Source organism: Symphodus melops (assembly GCF_947650265.1).
Source record: "Symphodus melops genome assembly, chromosome: 21".
Taxonomy (NCBI): domain Eukaryota; kingdom Metazoa; phylum Chordata; class Actinopteri; order Labriformes; family Labridae; genus Symphodus; species Symphodus melops.
This window is the reverse complement of record NC_136711.1, coordinates 10,283,868-10,299,492: the sequence shown is the minus strand read 5'-3', so window position 1 is coordinate 10,299,492 and position 15,625 is coordinate 10,283,868. Positions and strand designations below refer to the sequence as shown.

Here is a 15,625-nt window from a genome sequence, read left to right as displayed (position 1 = left end):
AGGCTGATTGAGGAGATCTAACATTAGTGCGGACACGGCACTCTCGGGAGCCAATTAACACAATCACACATGTTCAAATGCACACACACACACACACACACACACACACACACACACACACACACACACACACACACACACACACAGAAGGTGCTGCAGGTTACGTCAGTGAGTCATTCGAATCCCCACTTTTTCCTCAATTTCTCCAATCTTTCTGTCAGTCTTTGCAAACCTCACACACTTTCGGGCTTGGGTAAGAAAAAGGAAGGAGGGAAAAGGGAAGAAGAGGAATTGGGAGGAGGATGCATACTCAGGACTCACTGTGGCCTAATTAGTGAGAAGATTTGAATGAACACCGATCAGAGCGTGGAGATAATCAATTCAGAGATTGTTCCCCACAGGAGATGATGGTTTGAAAAATTGTTCAAAAAGAGTGTTTGGAGGAGGGATTTTATCATTGCGGGGACCCTAAACAAATCACACTCGTGCTGGATGTGGAGTTCTTCATCACTGTGGGGATGCTGAATAAAGAATGTGCTCAAATGTACCTGCTGTCATGTGTTGCAGAAATAAGTTGCTGGCATGTTTTTGCACCAAGCTGTTGTCTTAAAAACAACTTTGCCCCCCTTCTTTTCCACCCCTCCTCACCCACTGCACCTGCACAAGGTCATTGTGTGCCTTTCCTTCACCTGGTTATCGAGTGAATAACTGCACATACATGTAGCAGTGGAAGTCTTAATATGTATTGCAATGTTGATAATCCAGATCTATTTCTCCCTTCTCCTAAATTTCTGCCCTTTTCTCTCCCCGCAGACTCCTCAGTCTCCTCCCTCCTCCTCCTCCCTTCGGTTTCTCTCATCCTCTCCCTCCCCCCCGGTCCTCTATGCTCAGTTCGGTGTGTGTATCCTCTTTCAAAGGGCGCAAGGGTGGGAACAAGTCGTCCAACAAAGCATGTTACAGCGCAGACATGACTTGTCCGTCGGAGAGCGAGAAAATCGTGATAAACTGCGGGGGGGTGCGGCATGAGACCTACCGGAGCACCCTCAAAACGCTGCCCGGTACCCGCTTATCGTGGCTTACAGATCCGGACGCGTTCAGCAACTTTGACTACGACCCGAAATTAGACGAGTTCTTCTTCGACCGACACCCATCAGTCTTCTCCTTCATCCTCAACTATTACCGCACTGGGAAGTTGCACTGTCCCAACGATGTGTGCGGCCCCCTGTTCGAGGAGGAGCTGGCCTTTTGGGGCATCGACGAGACGGACGTGGAGGCGTGTTGCTGGATGAATTACCGGCAGCACCGGGATGCGGAGGAGGCACTGGACAGCTTTGAGAATCCAGAGCCGGACGCGCCGGACGACGACCCGGCTTTGGGAGGTGCGGACGGGGACTTGAAAAGACTGTGCATGCAGGAGGACGCCAGAAAAGCGGGCTGGTGGAAAACCTGGCAGCCCAGAATCTGGGCACTCTTTGAAGACCCTTATTCTTCCAAATATGCCCGGGTGAGTCCCCCACGTCTTAAGTTGTTTCTATACTGTTGCATATTGTTCCCGCAGATAGCTTAAAATCACTTTTGACTAAATCTGTCTTCAGTCTAAAAGTTTGTTTTTGAAACTGCCTGCCTATATTATTTCTGATTGCTAATTACCTGCAGACCAGTGGCTGCTGGAATGTGACAGTATATTTCGCATGATTATAGGTAGCAGGATATATACTTACTGATGCTGAATAATTAATGCTGATATAGGGAAAATGGAAAACTATATGGCAGCTATATCTTTTAATAGACGGTCCTCCTACTTAATACAACAAAAACCGAACACATCCTCCATGACCTACACTTGATGTTCGATGTTCCACACGCGTTGAATTCACACGGAATGCAGTTTTTATTGCTATCATAATTCCTATCGCTGTATTTTGCTCCTTGAGCAGGTTTAATACATATCAGTCTCCAAACGCGCCATCCTCTGCGCTGCCTGCATCCAAACGCCTTCATTAGGTCGTATTTGTCCGTTTACGATGCACATCAGTGCGCCGTATTTCATCTTAGTCTTATTTATTGCAGCAGCCCACCGAGGAGGCCGAAATGTCAGTGTTTAAGTGTCAGTCTTCCACCACATTTAGACTTGGTATGGAGCTTCAGTATGTTGGGTTATTTTTGTCTTTCTTCCTGTCCCAGTTGAATACCTGGCGTTTACGCACGGGATTTTCAGCTTTTACGCACAACTTGTTTCAATGTTGGACGAGCTTTTCCTGTTTGCGTGATAACACTAAAGAGTTGCCCTTAAAAGCAGACATTTATTCATACAGGTGTGTGTAACAACTGTGTTTTTGATATGCTGCACATGGAAACAGTTAGAGTGGGCGTCTTTTCTCTGGGACTCTCTAGCTGCCTGATCAAAGCTGATTTGATTTGTGTTTATTGGTAAAACCTGTTATGGATTTTGATCAACCTCCTTGTCTTAGGCTTTTGTTGAAAGAATTTTATCTTCCGTCATGAGGGTGTTCAAGGACCCTTGGATGCTGTGAATGCATGCATCTTGTAGGCGCACATGCAAAACCAGACAGTCAGCAGACACCTGCAGTGGTCAAATCACGCAATCAGAAAAATGGCTGAGGATAAACATAAATCACCGCACACTCAGCAAAATTGCAAAGCAAACAGACAAAGACGATCGCTAACGACCACACACACCCCACTTCTGGCAACAGGTATAGATCTTGGATTCAGTTCTCTCCTGAGGAAGGAGATGTGGCAGACAGGTAGTCTGATTTAGGCCACCTGATCCGCCTCTCTGGACTCAGGATCAAGCAGGAAGTGCTTCTTTAAGTGTCACTCTTCTCTCGATCAAATTGATTTCTTACTATCCCATCCCTCACCACCTACACTCAAGCCAAACATCACACATTGAGGTACTTTTTTTCTGCAGAATGTCCAAATTGTATGACAGGAGCAAAGCCAAACGTGTGCTGAAATGTAAAGGGTTTTGGTGTTGAATTCTGATCATAGAACAAGAGGAGGAAGCATTTTCTGATTTTTTTTAATTTGGGATTTCAAACTACTGTACCTGCTGCCAGCAAGCTGTTTATTATGTAATGTACAATTTAACTAGCTATTGTTCTAATAATTCATATAAAGTCTAACATTCATTGAGTGTAGTGTAAATCCGCAGATGGTGTATTTGATACCCTGCTGGGGTTATGCAGAGTCTAGAACAAGTAGTTGGTGGGATTCATTTCGGTGGCTGCACAACACCTGCTCCATTTCTTGGTGAACGCAGCCCCTTTTCTCCCTGTAGGTCGAATATGCCAGAGCTGTATGTCAAACAGAGTTCTGACCCAAATCACTTGCTTTTTTTTCTCTTATCTTGTCTGATGTGGAGAAACCCTTTAGGTTGTTCATTCGGACAGATGCAAATTAAATGTTGAGAAAGAAAACAGAAAGCGAGAGAGAGACGGTGAGAGGCTAAGATGGAAAAAAAAAAATGAGACGCTGGTGTGGAAATACAATGAGACAGATGAGAGGGAGACAGAGGGAGGAAGAGGGAGATGAGAGGAAATCAAGGGGGACAGGATGGAGAGACGTTCCTCTAATGATTTGAGGAGGTTTTGTTTGGCACGGCTGTGATGTAACACATCAGCAATCAATGTTGTGATCGGAGCGATCGACACACACAAGGCTTTTTTCAACAACAAGAAAAAAAAATCACACCTCCGTCTTTGCTTCTGATCGTGTGAGGCTTGCTCGTGGATCTACCGTAGTGGTACACACACATGTACAAACACACATATGCTGGTGTCTGTGCTGGATTTTCTGCTGCAGTAGACACGGGAGAGAGAAAGGAGGAGGAGGAGGGGGAGCACCGGAGGAGGAGAAAAGAGGTGGAGGCAGGCGGGTGGGAGTGAGTGAGTGAGTGAGAAGGAGAGACAGAGCGAGGGAAATGGAGAAGGGGTGAGATAGAGGAGAGAAAAACAGTGAGAAAGGGACTGAAGGGGAGCCTGAGAGGGAGGACGAGGGATACGAAGAGGAGGAAGAAGAAGAGGGGCTTTGAGATAAACAAGCAGGAGGTGACAACCACAGAAAAAGAGAGTCGTTGCATGATGGGGGTGGGGACCCTTGTCTTTGCATCTTCGATTATCTGTGTAGGTTTGAGCCTTTCAATATTCGACCCACAGACCCCCTCCCTTCACATCCATCCATCTCTTCTTTTTGTCTTAAAAAAATCTATTCTCTGTTCCTCCATTACCTCTTCAAAACACTGGTTGGGAACACGTCTGTTGGCCCATACAATCAAAATTTATGGCTGTATATGTTTCTGTCTGATGAGGTGTAGAGCAATACGATTTGCATCTGATTTCTTTATTGATCAGTTCCTGGGCGACATGGATCCTGCAGTGCAGCTGAAGCTACATGGGCTGTTGTGTCATGTGTGACCAATGCCGATCCGATGCCAGTTTGTTCTTTCTTTCTTCCTATTGGCGAAATCATATGGCAACCAAAATATAGTTAAGAATAAAATGAAAAGAAAATTCATAAACTTAAACAAGTATGTACGTATAAGCATACTGTGAGGAGAGAGTGAGTGTATTTTTTCGACTTACAGTTTGAAAAACTTACTGCTTAACTTACTGCGAGAATTATAAATATTATAATTTGGGAAAGAACAAGACATTTTTACAACATCTGTATAAATATTTAGGCAAGTGATGTATTGCAGAATATTAGTGATTATATCATATTTAGTGCAATCACTCGAAGTAGGTATTACTGGGAGTCATTTTTCAAACGAAACGTTTTGTGAATTGTAACATTACAATTGCTGAAATGACAAGTTGACGTTTATTTCCCACAGACATATGAGGTTCAGAGTTAAATAAAAGGTTTTTCTTCCTAGTGTAGTTTAGTTTGGTTCATTAGTTTAGTTTTCAGGGACCATGTAGAAAATAACATTGCTGTTTTGTACATGGTCACAGTACATCTAGCAGTAGCATTTTTTCTAACACAGAGAAAAGATGCTTTGCACCAGATTATAGCAGTTTGCTAGTTTCCATCTGCAGTCCCTGGGCAGGTCAACACAGAATACAATTATAATACAGTAAAACATGTAAATTCACATCATATCACAATACACATATGCTGAGACCTAAGACTCCACACATAAAAGAAGAGTAACATTTGTACTGCAGCAGCTTCTCTAGATCTTGTCCTGTAATGTCGTCCAACAGGTTCATCTGTGTTTTGGTCACTGCCACTTTTACACCAGAAGGGCACAGTAGTCTTTGTCAGCACTCTCCTCACAAAGCACCATTTGTAGCTCAGCATGTACAAGATGCCCCTTTGCCCTCTCCAAATCAGACTTTTTGTGCCTGTATTCGATTCGTTTAAGTTACTGCATCCATGCCCCCCTCTTCTCACTAAAGGTCATGTCTTTTGGTTCATTGTTTGTTGTTCCTCTCCACACACAGCGTTACGTTGTACTGTCATAAACACAAATGTGACCTGCTGTTGTGCAAGGCAGCAGACTCTGAACAGGGCGTCTCCGGGTAGAAAATCACTGTGGTGGACAGAGAATGGAAGAAAATAGAGATGTAATGCATATATAGATGTGGTCCAGGGTGGAAGAGAACATTTCCCCAGGCAGGGTTTGGTTGACCTTCCCATTTTTGTTGAGGACATTGCAACACATTTTCGGGGAAGAGGACATTGCAACACATTTTCGGTGAAGAGGACAATGCCTCCATGACCCAACTAGCTTCCTCTAAAAACTAATTTTTCATGATCGACTGTGATACACTCATCAGCCACTTTATTAGGTACACCTTACGAGTACTGGCTTGGACCTTTTGCCTTCATAGCTGCCTTAATTCTTCATTGCATGGATTCAACAAGGTGCGTAAAAAAATTCTCGAGAGATTTTGGTCCATTTTGACAAAATATCATCACACAGTTGCTTCAGATTTGTTTGCTGCACATCCATTACAGAAATCTCCTGTTCCACCACATCACAAAGGTGCTCTATTGGATTGAGATTTGGTGACTGTGAAGGCCATTTGAGTACAATAATCTTCTATTGTCCAATTATGGTGAGCCTGTGCGAATTGTAGCCTCAGTTTCCTGTTCCTATCTGACAAGAGTGGCAACCCATGTGGTCTTCTGCTGCAGTAGCCCACCTGAGTCAATGATATGGTCTGGATAGAAAGAGAACATCTGGGGCAACTGTGGCTCAGTTGGTAGACTTGTCGTCTCTCAACAGGTTGAAAGTTGAGGGTTCGATCTCCAACTCCTGCAGCAACATGTCCGATGTGTGCTTGGGCAACAGACTTAGCCTCGAATTGCTCCCGCTGCTTTGTCGGTGGTGTACAAATGCACATGAAGGGGATTCGTTATTTCTGATGGTCTCACTACATAACAATTACTGCCATCAGCGTGTCAATGGGTAGGTGTGACATGCGATGTAAAAGAGCTTTGAGTAGTCAGAAGACAAGAAAAGCGCTATTTACGCTTAAGTATATTAACTATTTATCTCCTCGAGCAGGGTTTGGTTGACCTTCCCCTTTTTGTTTCGGACATTGCAAAACATTTTTGGAGAAGAGAACATTGCAACACATTTTCGGAGAAGAGGACGATCACGGAGGACCATGAAAACAATCTTGTTTGGGGTTTGGAAAAACACAGTTTTGACCCAACGAGCTTCCTCTAAAAACAGTTTTTTCTGAAAGAGTTTACATTTCATTTTCAATAGAATTTTTTTCCCCCAATTTAATTCCAGCCAGTATATTAACGTTTTTCCCTACTGCATACCAGGTTATTTCTAATTTTGAATTGTCTGGTGAGGGTTCTGTACAAGTCCTGTTTGCCTCAGTGCAGAGTACATTAAGTTCCTTCCAATCCAAAATGTGTACTGTGGCGTATGCAACAGTGAATTGTTAGTACAGGTCACATCATTAATTTTTAAACATTTCAATCCATGGGGAATTAATATTCCAGGTAGACTACTTTTCCCTTTATTAAAAATGCCCCTCTAAACCTTAAACTGAAGCAAATGTACATCCTGTTGTGACTAAAAAAGCTTTCAGTTCATTCAACAGTGTCCTGGTATAAACAACCATGTGAAATAAAGCTTTCTGTCTGAAACTTAACTCGCCCTTTATTTGTGAACCATTAGGCGTATTAGTTATTTATTCTTCCAAGTTGCCTTCATTCAAACCCAGACCCCTTAGTAGTCATATTTCCCACTTCCAGTCCTGTTCCTCTCCCAGTGGGCTGCATCTGAAAATAGCAAAGTGAGGGAAAGAAGGCCTTAATTTCATTTACTGGTGGCAAATGTTTTCTTCCATTACTGTTGAGAGGATGAGAGCGTACTTGTATGATCTGTCAGGACTACAGTGATACTACAGAAACAAAAGTCAGACAAAAGGAGGCTCAAACCTTTCTAAAGACAGATAAAGAGGATGAAGTTGAATATTGTTCACTGCTTTATATGTTTGTTATAGTAAACTGGGGGCCTTAACAGTGCCTTATTGCTATTGTTGAATGTAACTGATTCTGCTTTCATTCTCCCCGACAACATTTTGTACAGCAGGCCCGTCTCAAATTATGTTTGTATCCTCCAAAGTTCCCAGTTCCTCTGCAGATCCTGTAACATGAGCGGTTTATGTTGGCAAACCTTTACTGGACAGATGCCTGTTGTCTCATAACAAGGGCACAGACAAGATCTTTGTGATGAATCAGCGGGAAACGTTTAAAGGAGGAAAAAAACAGATTAAACATGTTTGGTTTTAAAGTCATCAGTATTTCTTTGATTATTTTTATTTTAGTAAATACTTGTTCTTAGTGTTGTATACTATTCAACATGTATTTATAGTTTTTAAATTTAACTCCAATTTGAACATGAGAGGCTGTATCTCTATTTCTGTTCAATTCAAAGGCTTTACCAGACTGAAGTTTGGAAACAATTATTCCTTGGTGTCTTATACCAAAATGGTCAAACCATTGAACAATATGATGAATTACAGTAAGCAGATGCACAATTAAAAAACATTAGAATGCTGAAGAAATAGTTCAACATAGATGAGAAATATTCTTGATAAATATTAAGTTAGAGCTAGCTGTCAGGTATCTTAGCTTAACACAAAAACTAAAAACAGAAAAAAGCAAATTAAGTGTACATTTTTATTCATGTAACATCCTGAAGTAAATATTTGTTAGAACCAGTACCTAAAACTTAAAGGTGCTCACTGGTCAGTTTAAGAGTTTATAGCCTTTAGCACTGCATACTAAATTCAAGCTGAAGCAAAGCTGCTGTTGACTCTGACTACATCATTTCCACAGACACACGAGAGTGGTATTGATCTTCTTATTTAACTATTTAACTCTCAAGAAAGGATATAAGCATATTCTCATCAACCAGAAGCATTGAACAAGTGGCGTGTTTATATTGCAAAAATTGCTCCCCCATCGCTCCACATATAGTTCTTCCTCCCTTTATGTCTTCCTTGGCCTCGGCCCATTTAGTCGTGCTGGTTAAGTGCTGAATAAGGGCTCCAGACCACTGTACATACAGTCAATCAGTTGAACCTTGTGGTGAACTCGTTACATTTTTCTCATCCGGTCTAGGATTGGACAGATTCAGGACACTGGCGTGGTTCAAAGCTCACACGGTGCCAGGGCAGATTATAATGGTGGGAGCCTGAATTCTCTAAATGGGGCAAATGTTGTCAAATCACACAAGAGGGCGGCATGTTATGTACTATAGGCCCCCACACACATTAGCAGATGTATATGTAGACATACCACATACACACACAGTGTGCAAACACTGAGAAAAACAATGTTGTAATTGCGTGCTGACTCAGAAGTCACTACATCAAGAAAGTCAATTATTCATGTACAATATCCAGCTCACTCTGTAACTAAAGGAAGTCTGAATGTGGTTTAGAGGCACATTCACCCCATTACAACATGCATCGTACATTTGACCCCCTCAAACACCTGGCGGGTCATAAATCACTCTCAGTACACTCACCTTTACACACTGGCCCATACTCTGTAAGAGCAGCTGCCCATAAACCATTCTGCCGAGCGTTTACACTCACACTACAAAGATAAATTACTGTGTTCCACACGCCTCCTCATGTAACCCTGCAGACCACTCTCACACATGTCATTGCCCCAATTAACTGCAACCAACAGAGACCAACCCACAAACTGGACGTCAGGAAGCTAATATGTCATAATACAAACATGTTTTTCCAAACAGTCTTAGTATTAAGGACAGAAAATATGGAAATGTTTTCATTCATTGAGAATTCTATTGACTTATTTTCATAAAAGTAAAAAAGCTCAAAGAGCAAAAAGTGACCCCCTTAGATAGCTTCTTTGAACTCATCAATATAAAAAATGGACATTTGTATATATTTTAAATATCAGGGAAAGCAAGCGATTTCAAACGTTTAAGAAAGTTCCAATTTAACTAATTGAAAAATAAGTGATCTAGATTTTAATGAATGAAAAAGTGATATGAATTATTAACTGACAAGGTATGTCAGGGCTAATGATGACTCACAACAAATTGATTTATGTCGCCCAGGATGTGTATATTCTGTAAATAATAGATATAAAAAAGATTAAACTTCTTGTAGAGAATTTACAACCACATCCTGGGTTGCTTCTGACTATTTCACCAGAAATATCTTGGATTGTTTATTGATTGATCAAAAGTTTATCTGGTCTTTATGCTTAAATGTCAGTAAAAAGTGAGAAATTATTATTTTGTTTTACCTTAATGCAGTTCACTGTCACCTTGTGGAAAGAAAAGCAGTGAACCCTAAAAATTCAGTATCTCAAGTTAGGGAATAATTCTAATATCAATACAAGTTTACTATTACGAGTATTTTACATCTTTATCGACACGTCAGTAAGAAGACTGAATGCTCCTGCTCTTTTCTTTTCTTGACTAACTATTCAGTCTTTACAATTATAAAAAAAATCGTGAAATACATACATAACCGTTTTTATCTCCTCAACAAGCTAAAATGCAAAAGGTTTGAATAAACTAAGGACAATGGAACCAGCATTTATTGACATCGGAGAAGCTGACAACAGTTAGCTTTAAGCATATTTCTAAAATAATTAGTCAACAGATTAAAGGATATTTATTTCATAAGTTGAGCATTTTTTCACCAAACAAATAAACATGTGACATGAAAGTAAAGTCTTGATAGTTACCATGTTGCTTACATCAAGCGGCAATCTCTATGGCTGAAAAATGAAGCAAAAACTGCAGTAAGTGTCCACTTGAGTCCCACACACCTCCAGGTTAAAATGCTGATTCTGACAGCAGAAATAAAGATATTTACAGCCTGGGCAGAAAAAATAAAGTTGTTCTCAATCATTCTTTTTATTGGCACACACTGTACGGGGGTGCGTTTTTTTTTTTTTATACCTCATCTGTTTTGATTTTATAAGGTATAAGAGTTATGAGTAATCAGGGGCATGACTCGTATGACTACAAGCGCTTGTGGCTGTTAGCAGGAAGCTTAAGGCCCGCCTCATCTCCACCTCTTTGCCTGTTGCTACTGTAGGTTGACAAAACTTTGGTTGAGACAACATTTCCAAAATGGCTACCACCTTTGTTTGGCTTCAAAACTACTGTTCAGACACCAGTGGGTGACGTCACTGAGACTACGTCCGTGTTTAAAAACCCAATGACTTAGACACAGTATCCGTTCCTTTGAAAAACGAAATTGGAGGGCTTCACTTGGACTATTCCTGTGTGACCATCTGTTTCCTCGTGATTGTCCCTCCTGTCCAAGTGGCAGCAGAGTGCAGGCAGAGCGATGAAAACGTGATCTAGAGAAGTGTGAATCAGTCGGATAAAAGAGTTGATTTGGAAAGGAATGCATCAGATTATTTTATGATGTTTGTTGCTGTGCTGATGTTTTCTCAAAATTCTGCCTTTTATTAGCTTTTTTTTTTTTTGTGTGTTTACCCAAATTATCCCATGACTTTCTCTTTTATGATGCAGCCAGGAGGTAGGAAAGTAACTGAAGCACAAAGAGATGCAGTTAGAACAGACTGAGGGGCTTTAGGAAAAGAGGAGGAAGAAGCAGGAAGAGAGGCAGTCAACACAGCTCTTAGGACGGGGACAGCATTGTTTTTAGGACAGGAGAGGTTGGACTGAGAAAGGTAGGAGGATAGGAGGAAAAAGGGAGGGTAGGTGGGGGGGGGGGGGGGGGGGGGGGGGGGGGCGTGCGGGGGGGGGGGGGCGTGCTGCGTCGCAAGGACAAACGCACATGGTATACTGCTGTAATCTGGCCTGAATACAAAACTGATGAGAGGTAATAGACACATGTAAACCTCCTTCCATGCTGTATTTCTTTGTCTTTAGCTATGTGTGAAATGACTGCAGTGGGACCTGTGTAATGTAGAGCAGATACCACAATGCAATATGTCGACTTATCGACTTCACAGTTTGTGTATGTGTGTAAAAAGCTTACCAGTTTAAACATAAGCGTGTCAGGGAGTTGAGTCATTCAGGGAATGTCTGTGAAGGAAGTCTGCTTTGTGATTGAAATTTTTACCAGGATCACTTCCAAGAGCGCTGACCTCAGAGAGTCAGTGTTTCCAGTGCTAAGAAAGTAAAATATACGCAAGGATTACCCAGAGCAGGAGCTAATTATATCACCAAGTTCAGTGCCACCTCTCTCCAACCTCCAACGCTCCTCCACCTCCTCCTGCATTCAGGTGCTTAATGAGATAGAACTGATATGGGTCTTGCACGTTTTGCACATTTTTCATGCAATGAAATGTAACCATTCCATTCTGCCCCGCTCTCTGCCTTCTCCACAGTCCCACCCCTTCTCCCCGCCTCACCTTTCCTGCCCTTCATTATCCCGCAGCGTCCCTTGTTGGGTGCTGGATGACCCCTAGCAGGGGCTCACAATGTTTCTGATTTAACCGCTCCTCCCGGATCGTACACCATGCGTCCTCCATGTTGATTGCATTTCCGTTGACGTGAGACTTGGCTGCAGTTCCTCTGAGACAAACAGAAGGACAGAGACGGAGAAAGGGTCACACGAATTTGATATCTCCTCCGATATTATTTTCTGTATTGTTAGTGTGATGGATCCCTTTTTATAACAAGCAGAGGTGCCACTAGATCACCTTGAACCATAGACTGTTCTGCAACGATATAATTGCTGCAATCACGAACAAATATTGAAACATCTAATCAATTTGATTTTTGGTGAATTGTGTGAAGCAGACAAAAGCTGTAAATCCAAAACTGGCAGGGTTGGTAATTTTCGAAAACTAGCATGATTTTAAAAAAGGCATCTTCTCCATTCTCTATATTCACCCACCCCCTCCCCTCTGTGCTCCCTCAAAAGCCACGCCTCTCACTTACATGCACTAGCGCCATTGGTCCAGAAGCGGATTTCAGCTCATGCTTTGAGTGTGGACTCGTGCATGCATGGGGTAGAGAGGCTTGATTGGTTTAATAAAACGTGGTCGAGTGCCAACAGTGTTCGAAGTGTTTACAACTACTACAGATGACAGATTTTTTTTACAGGTTTTTTGGGGGCATTTTTGCCTTTAATATAGAGAGAGGAAAATGGACAGAGGCGAAGATCAGGGAGAGAGAGTGGGGAGAGACATGAGGGGAGCCACAGGCTGGACACAAACCCGGGCCGCCCGCATGAGGACTATAGCCTCGATACATGGGGACGCGCATACGGCCACTGCGCTACCAGCGCCCCCGATGACAGATTTTTTTCGTTTCTTTTTCAGAGCACAATAATTATTAATTACTGTCAGGACCTAAAGACCATTTCAACCAAAATCTAAAAAAGTGTATTTGGAGAAAATTACCTACCCTGTCTTCAACATTAATAAAAAAAAAAACAGCTTTAAACATTTAAACACAATTGCTGTTCATTTGGAGTTGGTGTCCAATTGATCAAAGTTAGTTTAACTACTGCTCATTTTTGGTTTTGTTTCCAGTCCCCATCACTCCTGAGGGAACCATCTGCCTTTTTGTTGCTCAGGGCTTTATAACCTCAAGCCATTCACACATTTAGTCTTTATGTTATTTGAAGCTGAACAAGTAACTCAAGCTTATTAAAGTTTTTTCCTCTAAAAGCAGTTGATTAGTGACTATAAAAGATGTTGACAGAGCTGTAAGTCTAAACCAGAGAAAGGAAGCTGAAAGAGGCTAAAACGCTCTTTCTGCTGGGAAACTCTAAAGTCAGGGTTCACGACCAAAGACAAACATACAAATATTCATGTCTCCCATTGGAAATAAAATGTTTGTTGTGGCTGTTTGAAATCAATAACCTAAGAAATTCTTTAATCACCATCTTTAGCGATAAAGAGTGCAGCTGCAGCTAAGTCGAATTTAATTTCCAAGTGATATAAGCTTTAGTTAGTGGACTTGACACGCAACAACAGTCTGATTACTGTAGCTGTGGTTAATAGCTGGTCACATTTATAGCTCATGCCAGCACAACTAAACCAACATGAGGCAGCCTTAAGGTTGACGATCATACGTAAGGCAGCTAAAAGCCACTCAGGTAATTCATAATTCAACACAGAAAAAAACACTCAAAAGAACTGAGAGACATTTTCTCTGTTCTGTTCTGCTCTCTCTCCTCTCTCTCTCTCTCTCGTCTCTCTCTCTCTCTCTCTCTCTCTCTCTCTCTCTCTCTCATCTCTCTCTCTCTCTCTCTCTCTCTCTCTCTCTCTCTCTCTCTCTCTCTCTCTCTCTCTCTCTCTCTCTCTCTCTCTCACTCTCCTCTCTCTCTCTCTCTCTCTCTCTCTCACTGCCTCTCCACTCAGTTTACTGCCTGTCCATTTTACACGCCACGTGCCCAAAGGGAGTCTCTCCCCGTTGACATTTCAGTCCTCCCTTTGTCTTGTTTCAGACTGTTTGACTGTTGGGTTTATGATATTGTAGAGGCACCTTCAAATTCTCTGCAGTGTTTCTCTGAACATAAAAGCAGTAATGAAGACAGGGATTGTGGTGATGAAGATCGAGATGCTGATGATGATGGCACAAGTGAAGGCTTTTCCTGTAAGCCACCCAAGGTTAAACTATTGCTGATCGCTGAGGAGCTACTGAAAGTCTCTGACTGATGGCTGCAGTCATTCACCTAAGATAATAGATTAATCACCCAATGCCAGACTGAACCATTTGCTTGGCTTGCCCTTCAGTAGAACGTTCTGTATTTCACATCGTTTAAACGATCATTTTTCATGCCTCATTCATGTGCAGATTTCACATCATCCTTCAACGTCTTCTTATCATTGCTGACTCTGCAGCCGCAGTCGCCCATTTTGCTTTGCCCTCTGGGAAGAGACTCCACATTCTCCGACTTATGGGGCGATGCTCTTCATACTAATGCCGATCAAACATCCCCATCAGTGTGCATGAAATGAAGGCGCCGTTAATAAGCAGTAAAACCCTTTCTTTTCTTTTGTCAAGGTCACTCCGCTTTTCACCTTACAAACGTCACTTCTTCATTGAGCAATCTGAAAGATCACAATCTCCTCTCTTCTCTACATTCAGCCCTCTTCGCCAGCTGTAGGAGCAGTATTTGGCTCAATCCTGTCCTTGGTGCCTGAAAGCAGAGGCTAACGCAGTGGTTGTCATGGTGACAGAGAGCCAGAGCAGGGCTGTGGTAATACTGTAATGATAAAGCTCTTCTGGATGGTGCCGCAGTAAACACAGCGCCACTTGGGTCCCGTTAAGGAAGAGCGTGGCACATTGCCGTGCATGCAAAAATGCCTGTAGGGCTAATATCACCTCCGACAATCTCTTCTCGGTTATACCACTTACATTCATGCTCCCCCAGCACCTCCTCCTTTTCTTCACCTCTATCTCTGCTTTATTGCACTCTCACTCTCTTCAATGCACCCCCCCCCCCCCCCCCCCACACACACACACACGCTATTGTCTTCTCTTCTCTGGTTGTCTTTTAATCCCCTTCCCTTCATTCCTCTGCTCTCTCTACTTCATTCATCCGTCGAAACACAGTCATTGCTCTCTATCAACTTCCTCTCACGGTCTCTCCCTGTCCCTCTCTCTCAGTCTCTGACTCCCGCTCTTTTAAATTTATGTTGATGATCTTTCCCAATCTAATTTCAGAGTCTAGAGCGTGAGGAGACTCTATCCGGCCTTGAAGGTCATCGGGGCTTCAGGTGTCACACATGGTAGCTTTCCTTGGAGGAATTCACAGCATCAAGTCCCCCTCCCTACACCAATATTACAGTGTGATTCAGGATCATAAATTCAGAGCATTAACATACACACACGCACCTGCATGTTGCCGAGAGGAGAGGAATGAAGAGAGAGAACAGAGACAAACGCAAGAGGGGATAAATAAGTGTGAAGTGACAGATTGCTACTCCTCCTTTTTATCATCTTCCTCCACCTCTTTTCTTTCTGTCTCCTCGCTCGTCCCTCACCATCACCTCAGTGCAGCTCATGTAGCTACCACTCACTATCTGCGATCACACCTCCTGTGCCCATAAGCTGTTTGTCTCTCTCACACGGTGACTCATGTCCATACAGCGCGCGACACACACACACACACACACACACACACACACACACACACAC

The 15,625-nt window shown here is 42.5% G+C and overlaps 1 protein-coding gene across 1 annotated transcript in view; it reads left to right on the top strand.

The window, feature by feature from the left end:
- LOC306842124 (voltage-gated potassium channel KCNC1-like) overlaps positions 1 to 15,625 on the top strand; it is a 51,849-nt gene that overhangs the window by 7,610 nt on the left and 28,614 nt on the right. The window contains 2 exon segments of the mRNA XM_079372207.1: positions 814 to 870; positions 872 to 1,504. Coding sequence (XP_079228333.1) covers positions 814 to 870; positions 872 to 1,504 — 690 coding nt within the window.